Here is a 20,628-nt window from a genome sequence, read left to right as displayed (position 1 = left end):
TTTATTCACTGACTTAATTAACAAAGATTATAAACATTTTCTCTGATTCAGAGTAATAGCGCCTCAAGGTCTTTATTAGAACATATAATGTTGTATAGCCATTAATGATTTAGGAGACTGGAAAAATGTGTCTTAACTTCAAGGCATAACTTTGTAAATTAATTAAAATGATACATCCTTTATGTCTAATTATCTCTTTATTTTTCTATTTACATAAGAGGATAGCGTGGTGGGCCATGTGGTGGGGAGAAAGGTTAATTGAAGGTTCTGACATTTGCTCTTTAATTAACAGGCCTTATATTAGAGAATTAGGAGTTCATCTTGAAAACTGAATTTACTGACAGCTCTTTAGAAATATAGCTATTTTACAAATTGAAGTACACCTTTACATGGAAAACTCCTTTTGTTAAAACATTAATTGGTAATTTATTAAAGCTTTTTAGAGACTTAATGAGTTCCTCTGTAAAATATCCTTAAATATTTTCTTAATTATTCACTTAGTAATATTAATCTCCTTCTTTCATGCTTGAATATTTCCCTCCGAATCAGTGAAAAGGTAGACATAACTCGGAAACGTCTCCATTAGTTTTGCCTGAAGAACATGCTGTGACGTTTCCACCTTTGGGTTTGCTGTTCCTGTTCCTGGCTGCGTCCTGTTCTCCCTTCGCCTGCTTGTCTAGACTTACTGCTGAAGTACTTAAGTGGAGGGGCCATTTTTTAAATTCATTTTTATCTAATAGGTGCTTTACCCACACTGTGCATTCAGACATAACTTGCTAAATGAATGATAGAAGCCTGGGTTGTCTGCCTTTTTGTCTAACCATTTTTTCTCTGTCTTTAAAATCTTTTTCCATGCAGTGCCCTAACCATTTCTAATATTCAGGCTGGATCAACCGGAAATTGGGGCTGTCATGTCCAGACCAAACGTGGGAACAATACGAGAACTGTCGATATTGTGGTGTTAGAGAGCTCTGCACAGTACTGTCCTCCTGAGAGGGTGGTAAACAATAAAGGGGAGTTCAGGTCAGTGACATGGAGAGTGCTGGAAAAATGATCTGCCCACATCTGTTTTTATTCTTAAAGGTGCATAATTGGTCTACTATCCTCAAGAAGGAAATTTAAGAATATGAATGTATTCATATATATGTCCTTGTATATCTGAGGACTGCCCTTCAGAACAGTGATGTCAGAGTCATGTATGAAGATTAAGAAGAAAACGTGCCTGGACTGTATCTCAGATATGTTGATTTAACAGTCTCTGCAGACAGAGTGTTTCACATTTCATGGTTTGTTGTAAAATTTAAGAACGACTACTTTAGGTAAACATTTTGGAAATTTTACTAAAATTGCAGAATTCAAAAGGTTAATGGTGTGTCCTGTTTTTTTTTTAACGGCTTTTTTATGGATGAACTTTGGAAGGTTTTGTATTGCTAAGTTACTTTTAACTATTGGCAGTTAAGTAGACATGATAATTAGGAGAAAGCCAAGTTCATTTTCCTCTCCTGTTTGGTTCTAAGCAAGAAGGACTTTGGGAAATGAAAGATTTTGGATGGCTGAAACTTTGGGAGCCATTGGTGTTGGGCTCTGTGTTGAGATGAGCAGAATGAGTGGAATAATCCTTTTTTTTTTTTTAAATCAAAAATTTAGAATTTGTGAGAGGTAACGACGTTTGTCTTAAACTCTCCTCACTTTCAAGGTTGTTTTAAAAACGTCTTTTCAGTATATTACTATTTAATGTTTTTTACGTTCAGGATTTTAATAAGGACCTTGTAGTTGATTAAATGAAGGGAAATATGAAGGGAAATTTACAGCAGCATAAAGTTTGTTGAATACCCAGTTTGTACTCCTGTGATTGCTACTCCTACTGCCCAAATTTTAAGGGTAAGAAAAGTCTTTGGTATTAAGCTTTTAAATCCAAGGTGAATGCTTTCACTCATATGTGGAATTTAAGAAACAAAACAGAAGAGCATGGCGGAAGAGAGGGAAAAGTAAAACGACAAAATCATTGAGGGAGACAAACCCCAAAAGACTCTTAATCATAGGAAATAAACTGAGGGTTGCGGGAGAGGAGGGGGATGGGGGGGATGGCGTAACTGGGTGATGGACATTAAGGAGGGCACGTGACTTATAATGAGCACTGGGTGTGATATAAGACCGATGAATCACTGCCCCCCACCTCTGGACCTAATAATATACTATATGTTAATGAATTGAATTTAAATGAATTTTAAAGGATAAATAAGTAAATAAAAATGAAAAATAAATCGAAGGTGAAGAAGCAGTAGCAACATCTTTAGCTCAGCTAATTCTTAAGTACTTTTTTAAAAAACCATCTTTTGTCCTTTAAAAAAAAAAATTCTCCCTGACCCGAGCATATGGAAATAAATATTTATTACTGCCAATGGATAAGTCCTTTATGTAGATTAACTGTTAATAGATGATATTTATCTGTATGCTTTAAAGCAAAACAGATAACACTTGTGAATTTTGTGATATTCTGCATCTTTTATTAAGTAATCATAATGTTTTCCATTTATGGTGGATTTTCTATTTTTGCTCATAATTTGACTATTTTACATTTTTAAAAATAGAAGAATCTGATTATTTGACTGATTAATGAATTAGCTTTTGACACTCCTTAGTGTATTATGCAGTTAAACTTTCACTGCATTAATAAGATTTAGTTTAGTGTTGCTTAATCTGTTTATGCAGATTTGGGGAATTAATTATATTTTGGTATGACTGCTATTTTGATTTATCAGTCCCTATGTTATAGGTCAACTGTAACTTCCATTAAATATATTCAGTTCAGGGTGGCTCAGTGGGTTAAAGCCTCTGCCTTCGGCTCAGGTCATGACCCCAGGGTCCTGGGATGGAGCCCCGAATCGGGCTCTCTGCTCAGCAGGGAGCCTGCTTCCTCCTCTCTCTCTCTCTGCCTGCTTCTCTGCCTACTTGTGATCTCTATCAAATAAATAAATAAAATCTTTAAAAATATATATATATACATATATACATATACATATATATACATATATACATATATATATTCACTTCATTCCCAGTTTTGGAGAAAGCTCACATGACAGATTTCTTCCAACTGTTAGTGACAATCTGGGCCCACAGATTGGTGAAGTCACTTGCTCAGAGGGTACCTTCTCCCAGATAAATTCAGCTGTGTACTGTGTTGGAGGTCTGCTAGGCCGCCCCATGAGCAGAAGTTTGTTAGGTGGACTCATGGGACCCAGCATGTAGTTGTAGTCACAGGTAAGAGAGGTTATAGTGATATAGTAAGATAGGAAGATGGATAGCAAGAGAAAAGACATAGGTGCATTCTGGAGATCCAAGGGCAGGCTTCTTCCCATTCCTCCTCCAGCCATGGAAGGGCAGCAACCCTATATGGAGGTGGATACAGGGTTACTGCCCAGGGAAGCGGGTTGGAGACTCAGTATCCAAAGTTCTTATTGCTGGTGGAGGAGGCACCCTCTGTCTAGCATGTACCATAATTTCAGACTCCCAGCAAGAAAGCAAGTTTGAGCATACACTGTACTGCTTGTCAAACAGTGTAGGCATGGTGAACACCACTTACCAGTTAATTGTTCGTGGGAAGACTCCCTCAAGTCCCAGATTTCTATATACCACTGAAGGGCCAGGGCAACAAAGCAGGCCTTGCTGAGGATAGCAGTTCTGTACCTGCTTTGGTGACTTGTCTGCACACCTGGGAACTGTCTTTTTCTTTTTTTACTGGCTATAAGACAATTTTCCTGTGTGTTTATAGCAACATTTAGAACATTTTAAGAAAATATCCTCCGGTATTAAAATAAATGTGGCTGATAGTTTATATCAGCCTAGTCCATGCTAGCCTTTTAATTTTTTTAAACTCGTTATTCTGAAAGGAATTTGCTGCTTCTTGATTTTTCTCTATGATTATCCATGACCAGTCCTACCCCTCCATTTTCCTCCGCTGTTACTTGTGTCCACGTAGGATTTCTCATCCTGTTCTGTCTCCGCCTGTCTAGGTGGCCCAGGACGTTAGCTGGCATTACTGCGTACCTTCAGTGCACGCGGAATACCCATGGCAGTGGGATCTATCCCGGAAACCCCCAGGATGAGAGGAAGGCTTGGCGCAGATGCGACAGAGGTGGCTTCTGGGCCAGTGATGATTATTCTCGCTGCCAGTATGCAAACGATGTCACTAGGGTGCTTTATATGTTTAATCAGGTAACTACAAAGTTTTCCCCTTTGCTGAGGTTGTTAATGTATGTTAGTTGAAATTCCAGGTGTGTGTGTGTGTGTGTGTGTGTGTGTGTGTGTTTGTTTTAAATACGAGTAAAGCATGAGGATGGGTGTTTACCTTCAGTTGATCTGTGTTTGGGGTCAGGCCTGGTTACCACCCCCTATATTCAGGGCCCTCTGTGGTGTCTGCTTTCCTTTCCAGTCGCTGCCTTTGTTTGAATATCTTTACCACCTGTATCCACTGGAACAAATCCCAGCCCTCCTTCAAATCCATCTGGGAAGCTGCCTCTTGGGCTTCTTGTATAATCTCTTTGTCACCTGGGATCCCTTGTCATACTCGTGCTCCTCAGATGCCTTTTTCTGGTCTCTGTTCTATGCGTCCGTTGTAAACCTGACCAGATGAGAAACAGCTGGAAGATGGGTTTCTGTGTTACATATTTTCTTATGCTCCTTGGTACCTGTTACACCCTTTGTGGAATGGTTGGTGCCAAGTTATGTTTAAGTCAATAAATAAGCAAATGTAGGACATTACTGGCAGTGCGTGGTGGTATAGATAAATGCTTTCTCCTCCTGCGCACCGGGCTCCAGGGGAGTTATCGATCTCTCCCAGTTGGAATACTCCGGAAAGCCTTTACTAAGCAATTGACATGGAGTGTGTAGAATTTGGATAAGTACAGAGGGAGAGATGGTGCAGTGTGTTGACCAGATGTATTTTTACGTATTATTATATTTCAAAGTTAAAAAAAAAATTTGTTCAGGTTAGTGACTGTTACAATTCCAATTTCCTCAGGTTTGAAAAAGTGTTTTAAGAAGGTCCTGGTGATAAATGATAAAGAGTTTGAATTCATTGCCATGTTTTGAAATGTGAAGATGTCAAAATTCATTGTTCATTTTTGCCTTCTTAATGTAGATGCCTCTCAATCTCACTAATGCTGTGGCCACGGCCCGGCAGTTACTGGCTTATACTGTGGAAGCCGCCAATTTTTCTGACAAGATGGATGTTATATTTGTGGCTGAAATGATAGAAAAATTTGGAAGATTTACCAAAGAGGAAAAGTCCAAAGAGGTATTTTTCTGGTTCACCTTTGTAGCATATAGCATGTCAACAAAGACTCATGTGGTAGAACTCTCTATTTTAAAAATCTTTTTATATTTGCTCTCTTTTAATTAAATGCACTTTTTAATTTCCAACATTATTGTGGAGAAATTTATGCTCCATTGATTATAGTCATCTGTTGTTGGAAGGGATAGAGGTGAACAATCCGTTCTTGGAAATTAAGGTACCGTGACAGAGCAGAGCAACGTCCTGCGTCCACGTTGTGTGTTGGCTGCGGCTCCTTCTCTCGGGCATTCTGGGATTTCTCTTATCCACACAGCCATGTGTTCATCCTTCTCTCTCTCCCTCTCTCACTCACTCTCTCTTTTTTCCAGTTTTATTGAGAAATAGACATTTATCCCTATAGTAATTTAAGGTGTATAGCATGATGGTTTGTTTTACAAATATTGTGAAAGGGTCACCACAGTAAGTTAGGCTAACATCCATCTTCCCATAGAGATCCAATAAAAAGAAAAGGGAAGACAGGAAAACATTTCTTTGTGTGGTGGGGGCTGTTAGGATTTACCCTCACAACTTTCCTGTATACCACACAGCAGTGGAGCTCTTAGCTGGGTCACCATCTGTTCTTCCTATCTCTAGCACTTACCTCATGACTGGAAGTTTGCACCTTCTTTCCCTTCTTCCCGCTCCCCGCACCCTCTGCCCCTGGTAGTAAGTTTGTTCTTGTTCTGTGAGCTTTCTTTTTGCCCACATGTAAGTGAGATCAACGTATTTGTCTTTGTCTGATTTATTTCACTTAGCCTAATGTCTTCAAGGTCCCTCCATGTTGGAACAGGTGATAGGATTTCCTCATTTTTTGTGGCTGTGTTCCTGTGTGTGTGTGTGTGTGTGTATATGTGTTCCTCCATATTCCTCTGTGTGTGTGCATGTGTATATCACAGTTTCTTTCCTTTATTACTTAGGTTGTTTCCATGTCTTGGCTATTATCAATTAATGCTGTTATGAACATGGGGGTACAGATATGTTGTCAAGTTGGGGTTTTCGCTTCCTTTGGATATATTTCTATAAGTGATATTTTGGGATCATGTGGTAGCTCTGGTTTTAACTTTTTTAGGGTTCCCCGTATTGTTTTGCATAGTGGCTCTACAGATTTATGTTTCTACTCAGTACACAAAGGTTCCCCTTTCCTTATATTTTTGCAGGTATTTTCTTGACTTTTTGGTGATGGCCATTTCACCAGGTGTGAGGTGGTGCCTCATTGTGCTTTTAATTTGTATTTCCCTGATGTCTAGGGATGTCGAAGACCTTTTTGTGTACCTGTTGGGCTTTTATACATGTTCTATCTATTCATGTCCTTTGCCCGTTTTTTAATTTTTTATTTTTTTGGTTGTTTTTGCTATTGAGTTGTTTTGAGTTCTTTTTATTTTTGCGTATTAACTCCTTACTAGATAAATGGTTAGCACTGTCTTTTCTCCATTGAGTATTATTGGCTCCTTTGCCCAATACTATCTTCTGCTACCTTGAGCTTAGTAGCTTAGTTTGCTCTTCTCTTTCTAGATCCTTAAGGCATACAGTTATGTGGGATCTTTCTTGTTTCTTAATATAGGTGTTTATTGTTGTGAACTTTGCTCTTAGAACTGCTTTTGCTGCATCTCACAAGTTTTGATATATTGTGTTTCCATTTTTGTGTCAAGAACCTTTTTTTTTTTTTAAAGGTTTTATTTTTAAGTAATCCCTATGCTAAACATGGGGCTTAAATTTAGAACCCAGAGATCAAGAGTCACATGCTCTACCAAGTGAGCTGGCCAGCCATACATTCCTCAGGAGCCCTTTATAATTTCCTTTAATTTCTTCTTTGCACCATCGGTTATTGGGTAGAGTGTTGTTTAATTTCCATGTGTTTGTGAGTGAATTTTTTTGTTTCCTTCTTGCTGCTGATTTCTAGTTTCCTGACATGTGGGCAGAAAAGATGATGTCTGTCTTCTTAAATTTGTTAAAACTTGTTTTGTGGCCCAACCTATGGTCCATTCTAGTAAATGTTCTATGTGTGTTTGAGAAGAATGTGTATTCTGCTCTTGTTGGGTAGAATGCTTCTGTGTATGTCTCTTAGGGCCATTTCATCTATAGTATTACTCATATCCACTGTTTCCTTTTGATTGTCTAGATGATCTGTCCATTGTTGAGAGCAGGGTTTCAAAGATGGCAACTACTATTGTCTATCTGTTTGTCTCTCCTTGTAGTTCTGTTTTTGCTTTGTGTTTTTTTTTTTTTTTTTTAAGATTTTATTTGTTTATTTGACAGACAGAGATCACAAGTAGGCAAAGGCAGGCAGAGAGAGAGGGGGAGGGAAGCAGGCTCCCCGCTGAGCAGAGAGCCCTATGCAGGGCTCAATCCCAAGACACTGGGATCATGACCTGAGCTGAAGGCAGAGGCTTTAACCCACTGAGCCACCCAGGTGCCCCTCTGTTTTTGCTCTGTGTATTTACGTGTTCCAGTGTTGGATTTACAATTGTTAACCTCTTGTTACATTGACCTCCTTATATTGTATAATGATCTCTGTTTGTTTTTTTACTACTTTTAAAGTCCATTTTGTCCAATACAAATACAGCTACCTTCTTTGTTTTGTTTTGGGTTTGGTTATCATTTCCTTGTAAGGTCTTTATCCATCCTTTTATTATCAGTCTAGGTGTGTCTTTAAGGCTAAAGTAAGACTGTATGCAGCATATTGTTGCATTTTTGCTTCTTGTAGTTTTGTCTTTATCTTTTAAACCAGTCTGTGTCTTTTAATTAGAGAATTTAATTTTCTTACATTCAAAGTAATTATTGATAGTCCTTACTGTTGTTACTATTGATAGAATTTACTGTTGTCGTTTTGTTAGTTGTATTCTGGTTGTTTGTAGATCCATTATTCTATACGATTATATCCTTTTTTGTTTTTTGATGTCTTTTGGTATCAGTATATTTTGACTTCTTATTTTCTTTTGTGTAATTAGTATAAGATTTTTTCTGTGTGGTCACCACGAGGCTTACATATAACATCTTATAACTTACAACCCATATTTTAAACTGACAACCACTTTAGTAGAGTTTGTAAGCTTTACCTTTTCCTCCTTCTCTTCTTCACGTGTTAGTTTTGTGCCATTATTATTTATACAATGTGAAAAACATGTAAGGGTGCCTGGCTGGTTCAGTCTGTAGAACATTTGACTTTTGATCTTGGGTCACGAGTTGGAGCCCCATGTGTGGTATAGAGTTCACATAAAAATACTTAAGAAATATCATGTAAATTTTAACAGATTATTGTCATTATGGTTGTTTTAAGTATACTCTTAACTTCGAGAGTTTTAAGCAAATTATACACTGCTATTGTCATCTTGCAAAATGTAAAAAGCCTATATATTTACCACTACCAGTGAGATTTACATGACTTTTCGGTGTTTTTATGTTGTTAGCACTCTTTCACTTCTACTCAGAGAACACCCTTTAGCATTTCTTGCAAGGCCGATCTGGTGGTAAGAACTCATTCAGCTTTTGTTGGTTTGGGAAGGTCTTAGTCCTTTCTTTGTTTCTGAAGGACAGGTTTTCTGGGTATAGAATTCCTGGCAGACAGTTATTTTCTGTCGTACTTTGAACATGTCATCCTCTTCTCTCCTTGATGAAAATGTTTCTTTTGAAAAATCCACTGAGAGTCTTCTGGTGTCTCCCTTGTATGTAATGTCCCTCTTTTCTCTCCTGCTCTTAAATTATTTGTCTTTGACTTAATTATAGTGTTTCTCAGTGTGCCCTATTCAGGTTCAGCCTTTTTGGGGTCTTTTGGGCCTCACGGATCTGGATGTCCATTTCCCTTCTCAGATTTGGAGAGTTTTCAGCCATTATTGCTTTAAATATTCTTTCTGTCCCTTTCTCTTTCTTTTTTCCTTTTGGAATTCCCATAATGTGAATATTTTACTTTTTTGTTTTGTTTTTTCATTGTGTCCCATAACTCCTGTAAGCTTTTTTCATTCCATTTCATTCCCTTTTTGCTCCTTTGACTCTGTAATATCTAATATCCTATCTTCTCTAGTTGTTGATTCTTTTTTCTGCATGGTCAAGTCTACTTTTGAAACTGTTGAATTCTTCAGTTATTATATTTTTCAACTCCAGGATTTCTGTTTGTTTTTGAATGGCTGCTGTTTCTTTGTCAGACTTACTGTTTTGTTCATGCATTGTTTCCCCAGTTTTGTTTAGTTGTCTCTGTTTTCTTGTATCTCTCTAAAGTTTTGTTTTTTTTTTTTAGACTTTATTTATTTATTGGACAGACAGAGATCACAAATAGGCAGAGAGGCAGGCAGAGAGAGAGGGGGAAGCAGGCTCCCTGCGGAGCAGAGATTCCGATGTGGAGCTCGATCCCAGGACCCTGAGACCATGACCAGAGCCGAAGGCAGAGGCTTAACCGACTGTACTGAGCCACTCAGGTGCCTTGCTCACTGAACTTCTTTACCAGGATTATTCTAAATTCTGTGTCTGACAGCTCATGGATCCTCCATTATTTTAGAGTTAGTTACTAGAACTTTATTAGTTTCCTTTGGTGATGTCATATTTACGTGACTTTTCATGACCTTTGATTCCTTATGTTCGTGTCTTTGCGTTTGAATAATGGGGCTCCTCTTCTAACCTTCATGGGTTTTTTTCACTAGTCAGCTCTGTTTGGGTTTCTGGATGTGTCTGCTGGTAATGTCCTTGTGCAGGTGGGACCTGCTGTTATCATCTACTTGTGGGCAAGGGAACTGTTAGAACTCTGAGGACAGGGATGGGGCTTGTGCCCCTGGCTGAGAACTGCTGGCTTGGTTCTCTGCCCAGGTGAGGCTGTGAGATGGGCTTTGTGTTTGCCTGAATTGTCTTTAAGGCTTACTGAATACGGTTGGTACTGGAGACCATATTCAAGAGTAGATGGAGTCGTGGGTTAGCTCCCATGCCCTGGCAGGACAGTCATCCTTCATGTGAGCTTTAGTTACCCAGATCTTGTATTGAATGGCTTCATTTCTTTTATAATATCTTGGAAAATGAAACCACTTTTTAGGAACTTTTTTTGAAATTCCAAATGCTTATAATACACAGGTTAGGAAAATTTAGTGACTTTGAAAATGTTATTAAAATTCTGCTTAATAGCATGATATCCTTTAGGTGAAAATATTGACAACCACCATTTTAAAAGTGAATGAGCAGAAAATAATGTCTTGAGTCAGTTTTTAGATGTAGATTAATATATTCTTAAACTGTAAGTTTCAAGCTACCCGAGAACTTGATAGGTAACAGTTTATGTGATAGTTACTTATGCAAAAATGGATTTTGGAGATAGACGAAATCTAGATCAAGTAATGAACAGAAGTCCAAAGAAAATTAAATGATTTGTTTGAATTTCTGTACGGCGAGGTTAGGGCAGGTCTGAACACAGAGCCCAGGAATCCTGTGTGTGTAATCCAGAGGCTTTCTGCAGGTTCACGCTCACTTTCTGGTATTCTGGAAGAACTCTGCATACAGCCGTGGGGGAAACCACTGCAGTGAATAAAGTCCAATATATTTCTTTATGTAGGACATCTCAGATTCGTTAGTCATGTTAAAGGTTAAATACTGTGCCTTGTTTTTCTAAATCATTTAAACCAAGGACTTTTTTTTTTTTTGGTAGACTATTAATATCTTGCATTTTGGCGATAAGTTTGGGGACTTGGAGCTACATACAGCCCTAAGATGTTAGGTGCTTTCTTTAATATGATGTAGTTACTAAAGAAAGGAAAATAGTTACATGTCTTTATGTGAGACCCAGGTCAATAGGACCACTGGATAATGGTCATTTCAGTGTTGCTGTCTGAACTTGAGAGCACAGTTTTCTCAAGAATGGTGTTGATCCTTGGTCGTCTGTCTGGACCACAGCCTGCTCCTGGTGGTAAATTTCCCCAGTGGTGGGAGCAGCTGTCTGGATTCTGGCTCTGTGGTAGCAGTGGGCTCCATTATTCATTTTAATCACAGGTTAGCTGCCACGTAGTGAGACATTAGGCGTGGAAGTGGAATGGTTTGACTCACTAGAATAGTTGGAATATCATCTGGAATGTGGACATTGAAAAATAGTTTGCCATCATGTAATGCCAGTTGGGTTCCCAGGCTGCCCTGTTTGTATGTGAAGGAGCTTTGTGCATCTCTTAGCTAATGATGGGCCCTGCCCAGAAAGTGTCCCTCTCACCGTGTTCACTGCTGTGCAGGGGAAAGGCCGTGTCTTTGCTGCGTGCTCTGGTAGAAGCATCTTGTTGAGGACTGGAGGGTGAGCTGGTTTCATGAGTTACGTATTACCCTTGGGCCCTTTATTTTTAAACAGGGATGATATTTGCCCTCTTTAACATTCTTATTTGAGAAGCTAAGAAGGAGGTCCTTTAAAAAGAAAAAATCACCAGCATGCTTTAATTATCTAACTAAAATCTTAGTTTGGAGGAAGCTGCTGTCACTTTCACTGATGACACAGGAGGTAAAGTTTGAATTAACTTTGGAAACAAATGATGGCAAATTATTAAGCACAAACAGGAGAAACAGAGGCAAAATATTCAGGATCGCATGACTGAAGTATGAATGTAATACTATTACCTGTGGCACAGCGACAGACATCCTATCAGATTTTGGAAAGTTGAGGTATAGGCCATAGATTTCACCATTTATTAGAATAGTAAAAAGACATCGTGAGGTTTAAGGGCTTCATTTTATGTTAATTACCATGAAATTATTCTAAGGTATCCTAAAATGCATACAGCTTAGTTGGACAAATAATTAAATTGATTTTTTGCTTTACATCCAAAAAATTACTCTAGTATAAATAATTCATATGCACAATATTGGGAGGCAGTTGCTTTTTAACCCGTGATTGAGTCCAGGCAGCACAGGCCTGTGCTCTGCAGTCTTTGGGTGGGTGCTGAAAGTTCTCTAGCTGCCAGCTCGAAATGCTGTATTTAGTGGGGTCTTTTAAAAACAGTGGCAGGTTGTCCATCAGGCAATTGAAGTGTCTGTTCCATATTTGCCATGGTGATTTCTCTGAGGAAAACAATCTATATGCATTTCAAAAGATGAGAAGGGGCTCTGAAGATCAGATTTGGTCTTGCCTCATAGTGCTCCCCGTTATAGATCTCGGAGCAAGGCCAGAGCCTTAGTGCTAGCTGATCACAAAGTTCATTTGGCACATTTTAATGTATAGAGTTTTCAAAATGTAAAGTTGTTCACATACTTATCTTAAGACATAATCACTTCTGTATCAACAGTTACGTTTTCTTTTGTTTTGATTTTCAGTAGTACTAATTTTTTTTCCCCCTCTTGATTTTGTCAGACTTTTCCATGTTGTTAAGCTGGGCAGAGATCCCACGCCTGGCTTTGTTATCCTTTCTAAAATGTTATTTCTAAAACTAGACTGTGTATCCGAATCCCCTGGAAGGTTTGTTAAATGGGTTGGTGGGCCCGCCTCCTGAGTTTCTGATTCAGCCTGTCTGCAGGGAGGTCTGAGGATGGGCATTTAGACAGAGGGGACACTGGGTGGCGTGACTTTGCAGGAACTTTGAGAACTGCTGCAGTAACTTTGTTTCTGTCCCTGTCTTGCTTCTTTAAAAAAAAAAAAAAAGTATTCTTCGGGTTTCACTTCCTAAAAACTTTTCAGAAACTTTTAAAAAAGTTTTTATTTATTTATTTGAAAGAGAACAAGAGAGGGGGAAGCAAAGCGGATGGAGAAGCAGACTCCCTGCTTAGCTGGGAGCCGGACGCAGGACTTGATCCCAGCACCCTGAGATCATGATCTGAGCTGAAGGCATACGCTTAACTGAGTGAACCACCCAGGTGCCCCAGAACGTTACTGGGAAATTTCAGAAGGGTAGGAGAAGTTATCATTAATAGCTGCGTCTTACCTTTCCCCAGGCTTGAAATCTCGTTTCACCTGTCCGCTTACTCCCTCTCTCCCTACTCCCTCCACTCTCTTCTTCTTTTTCATTGTTTTTCCTTTCTCTCTTTCTTGTTTTCCTTTTTCAGTACAGGAACATTTAATAGCCAATTCTGGATGTCTTATTTCATCTGTAATTTTTCTGAAATATCAGGAACTTTAAAATGGAACTATGATACCATTAATTATGCCACTCAAATGAGCTCTGAGTCCTTAATATCATCAAATATCTAGTCCTTGTTCAATTTTCCTTGATTAGGTTTTTAAAAAATGTGCACCTTGAGTTACATAATTTTGTAGTTGGTTATATGGGATTTTCTAGACAGATGTCACCAGTGAATAACACTTGGTTTATCTGTTCCTATTTAAATTGTATTCTTCTTCTTTTTTTTTTAATTTTTCTTTTTCTGTGTCTACATTAGTAAGAACCTCTAGAACATTGCTGATTAATGTTGATGATAGGAAGTCTTAATGGGAATAGTTGAATGTGTCCTTGTTAAGTGTGATATTTGTCTGCTTCTGTCAAATTCCTAACGGGCAATACCGAGGTAAGGGGTTCACTTTGAAATTAGGTCTCAACTTGAGGTTTTTCTGACCTCAGAAATAATGTCATGTCTGACTAGTCTGGTGTGAAGATTAGCTGTGTTTACAGATTGTCAGGGAAGAGATTTTTCACCTCCTTCCTGGCGAAACTGTCTTGACCCTGGCACATTTGCTTGCTGTTCTCCCTGACCCTGGAGGTGTGCCCCTTTTTGTTACCAGCTTAGTGCCGTGATCTCCTAGTGTGCCTGCGTTCGTGGAGCCTTGGGCCCTGCCTGGAAGGCAGATCACAGGTCATGGCCATCAGAGTTCAACCTCAGGGCTCCAAGGATTCCTGTTGCTGTTTTGCTCTTGGCCTCTGGAACAGTCTTCATCTGACGGTTCAGTGGTGCAGTTTTTCCTCTCACTTGTTTTCGCTCAGCACTTTTCCTGTGTAGCAGGAGAATCATCCTGAGTGCCTGGTTCTCCATCCTCCCAGAAAGGGAGATGCACATATGTCTTTAATCAGGAAAAAAAAAAAATCTGCTTCCCTCAGGAGAACTGCAGGACTCTCTGGAGTTAAGCTCTTCCATTTACAGGGAAGGTCTGGCTGAGGGTGCAGCAGTCCACCCTCCAGCTCTGCCTCTCTTGAGTAATGTTCCTCTTATGTTCTGAGAATTTGTTGACCTGGAGGAGATCTTCTTCCTTTTCTCCCTTTCCTTTCTTTCCTTCCTTCCTTGCCTGCCTGCCTTCCTGCCTTCCTGGTTTATTTATTTGAGACAGAGAGCACAAGTGGGAGGGGTAGAGGGAGAGAGAGAATCTTAAGCAGACTCCCAGCTGAGTGCAGAGCCTGATGTGGGGCTCGATCCCACGACCCTGAGATCATGACCTGAGCCAAAACCAGGAGTTGGTCCCTGAACCGACTAAGCCATCCAGGTGCCCTGAAATAATTCTTTCTGTTGATGATTGCAGTATTGTCTTCCTTACTTTGACTAGAAACACACCCCCTTGCCCGGGTCCTAGAAGCTCTGCGCTGATGCCTATTTTTACCTGGGTCTCTTTTTTCTTGTAAGTCTGTATTTCCCACTCTTTGTTTTCTTAATTAAAAAGAATAATCCTTTTTATTTTGCTAAGCTACTTTAAATCCTTTTTGTGAGGAAATGGGCCATAAATGTGACATTTACTCCACACAGCATTCTTCTCACCCTCTTCCCCACACCCCTCACCTGTTTCCCTGGATCCCCGTGGTCCTCATCGTCTTCCTCCTCATTACCTTCTTTGCTCCCAGACCACAATAAAATCAGATCTTTAATCTTTGCCACAGGCCCTGGTGATTATCACAGTGAGACTCTCACTGAATATTGACTGCTTAACTAAGCAAGCAGAGAAGCCTACAGTGGGATCCTGAGGCACTCAGGACACCAAACCTAGTGAAAAGGGACATAAATGCACTTTTTAAAAATAATTTTTTAAATTTTTATTTATTTATTTTATTTATTTTTATTTTTTTTTAATTTTTTTAATTAAATAAATACACTTTTAAAACTTGGCCTCACAACGGGGCAATTCCTTCATTGAAAGTAAGCAGGGCAATAACATACTTCGTGATAGGTATGATCTCAGTGTTTTTTGTGATTTGTATCTAGGAGATCACGAGGATTGCCTGAACTTTATAAATAATACCAGCTGTTGCTGTTGTTGTTTATTATTATTATTATTTATGACTCTTTTTATTTAGCCAAGTTTGGACTGCGTGTCATTCCTGTACAGCCCATCACCACCTTATCTGTCCCCGAACAACTGCCCAGTTCCATGTAGGAGTCTGTAATTCTCGCTTTTCTGGTTATTAGATTTAATGGAGGGGGGGTGCCCCCTGCTGCTTTGTGCTTAAAAATGCAAACCGGGGAGGGGCCTAGATCCTACGGCTTCTCTCAGAAATGGCATAAATTGCTTCAGGAGGATATTTGTCTTTAGTTTTGTTTTCTTAATTTACTATGGCATGAAACCTTCCAAGCAATTCTCTTAGGGCTCTTGGTCTCATTTTACAAATGAGCAAACAAACCGAGGCTTGGAGAGGCTCAGTAATTGACTTGTGGACATTTAACTGGCAGGTGACAGAGTGGAAGTCTTAACCCAGGAGTATTTAACCACAGAAATATCCTGTCTTCAGGGTTGTACTCTACTCTTCTGTTAAAATTAAATACCAAGTTTCATTTATGTATTATCTCGTGTGTTTCATATGCTAACATATCAGAAATTCATGAAATTTACAAATGACGTGGATCTCATTTTGATTGGAGTTCCGAACATACATACTGAAAACATGAAATATTCTTACAACAAATGACACTTAATACTTTCCTTGTTACTCATGTGGCATTTTCATTTCTTTACTCTTTTCTCTTTGATAAAAGTGCATTTGCACGTGTTTTTCTTTGAGCTTCAACCATTTAGTGTGACAGGTGGAAGAGCAGGTGCGTGATTCCTTCCGACCCTTTTGTGGCTGGAGTGGCCTTCAGGAAATGAGGTCAAGGAGAAACACAATGCTTTCTAATGCTTCCTGCAGTTGCCGGACTATCTTTGTGTGTCAGATCGTAGGAATACTTTTTTAATCCAATGTAATTTTTCATGCAGTTATCCTTTTTTGTGTCCTTTTTTTGCCCCTGTGACAGATTCAGAACTGCTTCCATAACCAAGCTACAGAAGTATACAGCATTTTATGATTACCTGCTCTGGGGAATATTTTGGCAACAAATCCCTTTCCTACATTCTTAGCTATTTGGAATGAAATAATGAGAAAGATAGCTTGTTCTCAGGAAAGCAATCACTCTGGGCTAGTATGTGCCCTCTTAGAGAGATTTCTTTTCTTTACAATTATTAACACACGTTAAAGTGCATTACTGGCATTACCTAGTGGGCCATAAGCCGTAGCTCTTTGATCAGGTAATAACTACAGTTTTTCAGTGGAAATGATGTATCTGTCAGGTCTCATGTTGGATCTTTATAAAGTGCATACGTTTAAAACTTCAAAAAAATGTATGAGACAAGTGGAGTAGTAATTGTGCTAATTTATAAATACCTTATATATTTATTTCTCTAGTACCTTAGAATCTGGATATTCTTGTATATTATCTTTTAGGCGTTTGAAGCCAATGGGAATTTCTTTGGTAGCCGTAGAGGATATTTTAACTGCATCATCTCTTTTACCAATTTGTTTTTGCATAAAAATTGGAAATAGCAATAGGTAATAATAGACACTTAGCCAAGTTATTCCAGCTAATCTGAATTCTGTTAAGAGTTGGAGGTTCTGGGGCACCTGGGTGGCTCAGAAGGTTAAGCATCTGCCTTCAGCTCAGGTGCTGGTCCCAGGGGCCTGGGATCGAGGCTGGTAATGGGCTCCCTATTTGGCAGGGAGACTGCTTCTCCCTCTCCCCCTGCTCTTCCCTGTGCTTGTGCTCTCTCACTCTCTCTGTCAGATAAATAAATAAAATCTTTAAAAAAAAGTTGGCAGTTATTATTCCGGTTGCTGTATATATGGCTGATAGACATACTGAGCAGTTGGCATATTAGCAATCACTGCCCTTCTTTATAACTCCAGAAATAAGGGTTTCTTCTCCTCCCCCTCTCCCTCCACCCTCCTCCTCCTCCTCCTGGTCGCCCTCCTCCTCCCTTAAAATTTTATTTATTTATTTGTGATAAAGAGCAAGAGAAGGGAAGAGGGAGAAGCAGACTCCCTGCAGAGCAGGGAGCCCGACTCGATCCCAGGACCCCGAGATCATGACTTGAGCTGAAGGCAGATGTTTAACCAGCTGAGCCACCCAGGTGCCCCAAAGCGCTTCTGTTAGAATGGCATTCACCCCCATACCTGTTTATTAGGAATATGTAGAATATATACTAGGATGCTAATAGTCCATGAGTTGTATAAAATGAGTAAGCTCTGGACTGCACTGAGGTTAATTATAAGGCCTTCTGGTTCTCGGCTGATCTTGTTAATGCCTTGGGTTTGGGGGAAATGCCATTTGAGAGTGTCTGAGTCTATTAAAATAGGGTGCTTGGGTTAAATCCCATTACTCTTCATCATCTATCCCTCTGGTAGATTTGTTCACTGCAGTTATCACAACCCTAGTCACTTAGAAAAAAAACGTGTTTACTTGTTTGTTTTGTATTTTCCTCAAAAGGTTGTAAGCCCCCAGATAGATCTTGTATGTTTCTCTTACTGTTGTATCTCATTGCTCTGGACAGGGTCTGGCTTACCGTGGTCCTCAGTAAATATTCAGTCAGTGAGTAAACGGAACTGTGTAGCTGTGGGCTTCTATACCAGGAGTTTTACTACTGAATGAGGGTATAAATATAAGTAAGACATTGTGTTGTCTCTGCCCTCGAGATGTTTACGTTGGAAATAAAATAAGGAAAGAATTGTGATATACTGTGTTAGGGGCCTTGGGAAGTCAGTAAACTATTTTTAATTGAAGTAGCAGCACTTGAGAGAAAGACAGTTTTGCTGGATGCATTGATCCTATTTATATATGAACACAGACTTTAAGAAGGCAACCCTCTTTCTAAATTCAGTACAATTTTTTATTTTTTATTGAGGTATAATTGACATATTAGTTCTTAGTGTACAACATAAAATGGTTCAACAGTTGTATGTATTGTGAAATGATGACCAGAATAAGTCTACTTAACATCCATCACTATAGAGTTAGAAAATTTTTCCTTGTCATGAGAAAGATCTCTCTTAGCAACTTTCAAATACACAATATGGTATTATTCAAATATATCATACCGTATTATTAACTGCAGTCACCATGCTGTACTTCATATCCCCATGACTTATTCATGACTGGAAATTTGTATGATTCCATTTACCTATTTTACCCATTCCCCACACCACCTTTGACAACCGCCAGTCTGTTCTCATGATGGGCTTTTGTTTCATTTTGGGTTTTTTGTTGCTGTTTTTCAAGATTCCACAGGTAAGTGAGATCCTGTGGTATTTCTTTCTCTGTCTGACTTATTTCACTTAGCATAATACAAGTTAAGTTCCAACCATGTTGTCACAATGGCTATGTAATATTCCAGTGTGTATGTGGGGGGGGGGCATGCACACATGCCATGTCTTTTTTTTTTAAGTTTTATTTTTTATTTATTTGACAGAGAGAGAGAGATCACAAGTAGGCAGAGAAGCAGGCAGAGAGAGAGAGGCAGAAGCAGGCTTCCTGTTGAGCAGAAAGCCCGATGCGAGGCTCGATCCCAGGACCCTGAAATCATGACCTGAGCCGAAGGCAGAGGCTTAACCCACTGAGCCACCCAGGCGCCCCCCATGTCTTTTTTAACCATTCATCTTTGGTAGACACTTAGGTTGTTTCCATATCTTGGCTATTGTAAGTTATGCTGGTATGGAAATGAAGTGCATGTATTTGTTCAAATTAGTGTTTTTATTGTCTTTGGATGACCACTTGGAAGCGGAATTGCTGGATCATATGTTAGTTCTATTTTTAATCCTTTGAGAAACCTCCATACTGTTTTCCATAAGTGGCTGCACCAGATTATGTTCCCACCTGCAGTGCCTGGGGCTCCCGTCACCACATCCTCGTGAGCTCTTTACTCTTGTCTTCTTGATAGCCATTTTCACAAGTGTGATGTGACATCTCACTTCACTGGTTTTGATGAGAATTTCTCTGATGCTTAGCAATGTTGGTCGCCTTTTCATGTACCTGTTGGTCATCTGTGGGTCTTCCTTGGAAAAATGTCTCTTCGGATCCTCTACCTGACTTTTAACCAGATTGGCTTTTCTGCTGTTGAGTTACATGAGTTCTTACATATTTTTGGATGTACCAAATGCAATGCAATGCACCACCCTTCTTAACACTCCTTCTAGAGCTATCTTCAAAGAAAGGCCTGTACTGTAATTGAAATGTTAAGAAAAGGGGAGGGGAGCAATAAAATAATGAAGACCACTAACCAGGCATGGTTTCAGGAACCTAGTATTTATTACAGGAACTTAGTCTTCCCAAAATTCAGAAAAGACAAGATTGTTATTATGCCCCTTTTACCTATGAAGGAAGGCACGGGCAGTTAAGTGTCCCGCTCAGCTTAGTGGGGTAAGGATCTGAAGTCGTGTTCTTTTTTTTTTTAATTTTATTTATTTATTTGACAGAAATCACAAGTAGGTAGAGAGGCAGGCAGAGAGAGAGAGGAGGAAGCAGGCTCCCTGCCGAGCAGAGAGCCCGATGCGGGACTCGATCCCAGGACCCTGAGATCATGACCTGAGCCGAAGGCAGTGGCTTAACCACTGAGCCACCCAGGCGCCCTGAAGTCGTGTTCTTCATGCCTGTACTCAGTTAGTCGCCCCGTCCCATTGCATTCTGGTACTGCGATCTGGTGGATTTCTTCTTTCCTTGCTGAAGTGAACCGTGGGTGGGATGGACCCAACATTTCCCAGTGCCACCTCAGCCTCAAAATTATACATCGTGGGAAGAGTATTGGGTGCAGAACAGAGTTGAAGAACTCATCTGGGATATTCTGGGATGATCAAAAGACATCTGCTAAAACGGCCTCAGCTTTCTCACTTGGCTTTGGGGCTTACTGCCTTTGCTACTTGTTTCTTGATTAGAGGACCAGGCAGCTTGTAAATCCTCTGATCCTGCCTCTGGAATGCTTTTGTAGTTGTTTCTGCCATAGATCTCCCTCTCATGAACATTTTTCCTCGATACCAAACCTCTTTGACGCCAGTATGTCTCGTTAGCCTGGGCTCCTCATTGCATTTCTCTGACATGGGACATACAAGTCCGCGTCAACAAGAGTTAATTGACACTTTGCTGGCATTGCCTGACAGATGTTTACATCTGTGAATGAGGAACTGAACTTAATGAAA

At 39.6% G+C, this 20,628-nt stretch overlaps 1 protein-coding gene across 3 annotated transcripts in view; it reads left to right on the top strand.

The window, feature by feature from the left end:
* Nucleotides 1-20,628, top strand: part of ADGRA3 (adhesion G protein-coupled receptor A3) — a 124,729-nt gene that overhangs the window by 68,565 nt on the left and 35,536 nt on the right. For all 3 annotated transcript variants that reach the window (XM_013061530.2, XM_013061529.2, XM_045076080.1), the window contains 3 exons: nt 859-1,023; nt 4,017-4,218; nt 5,144-5,299. In XM_013061530.2, the coding sequence (XP_012916984.2) occupies nt 859-1,023; nt 4,017-4,218; nt 5,144-5,299 (523 nt within the window). The remainder of the gene's footprint in view (nt 1-858; nt 1,024-4,016; nt 4,219-5,143; nt 5,300-20,628) is intronic.

The sequence above is a fragment of the Mustela putorius genome, unplaced genomic scaffold (assembly GCF_011764305.1).
Source record: "Mustela putorius furo isolate JIRA1106 unplaced genomic scaffold, ASM1176430v1.1 tig00000083_pilon_pilon_pilon, whole genome shotgun sequence".
NCBI classification, from domain to species: domain Eukaryota; kingdom Metazoa; phylum Chordata; class Mammalia; order Carnivora; family Mustelidae; genus Mustela; species Mustela putorius.
Note: the sequence above shows the minus strand (reverse complement) of the source record. Positions and strands in the feature narration are given on the sequence as shown.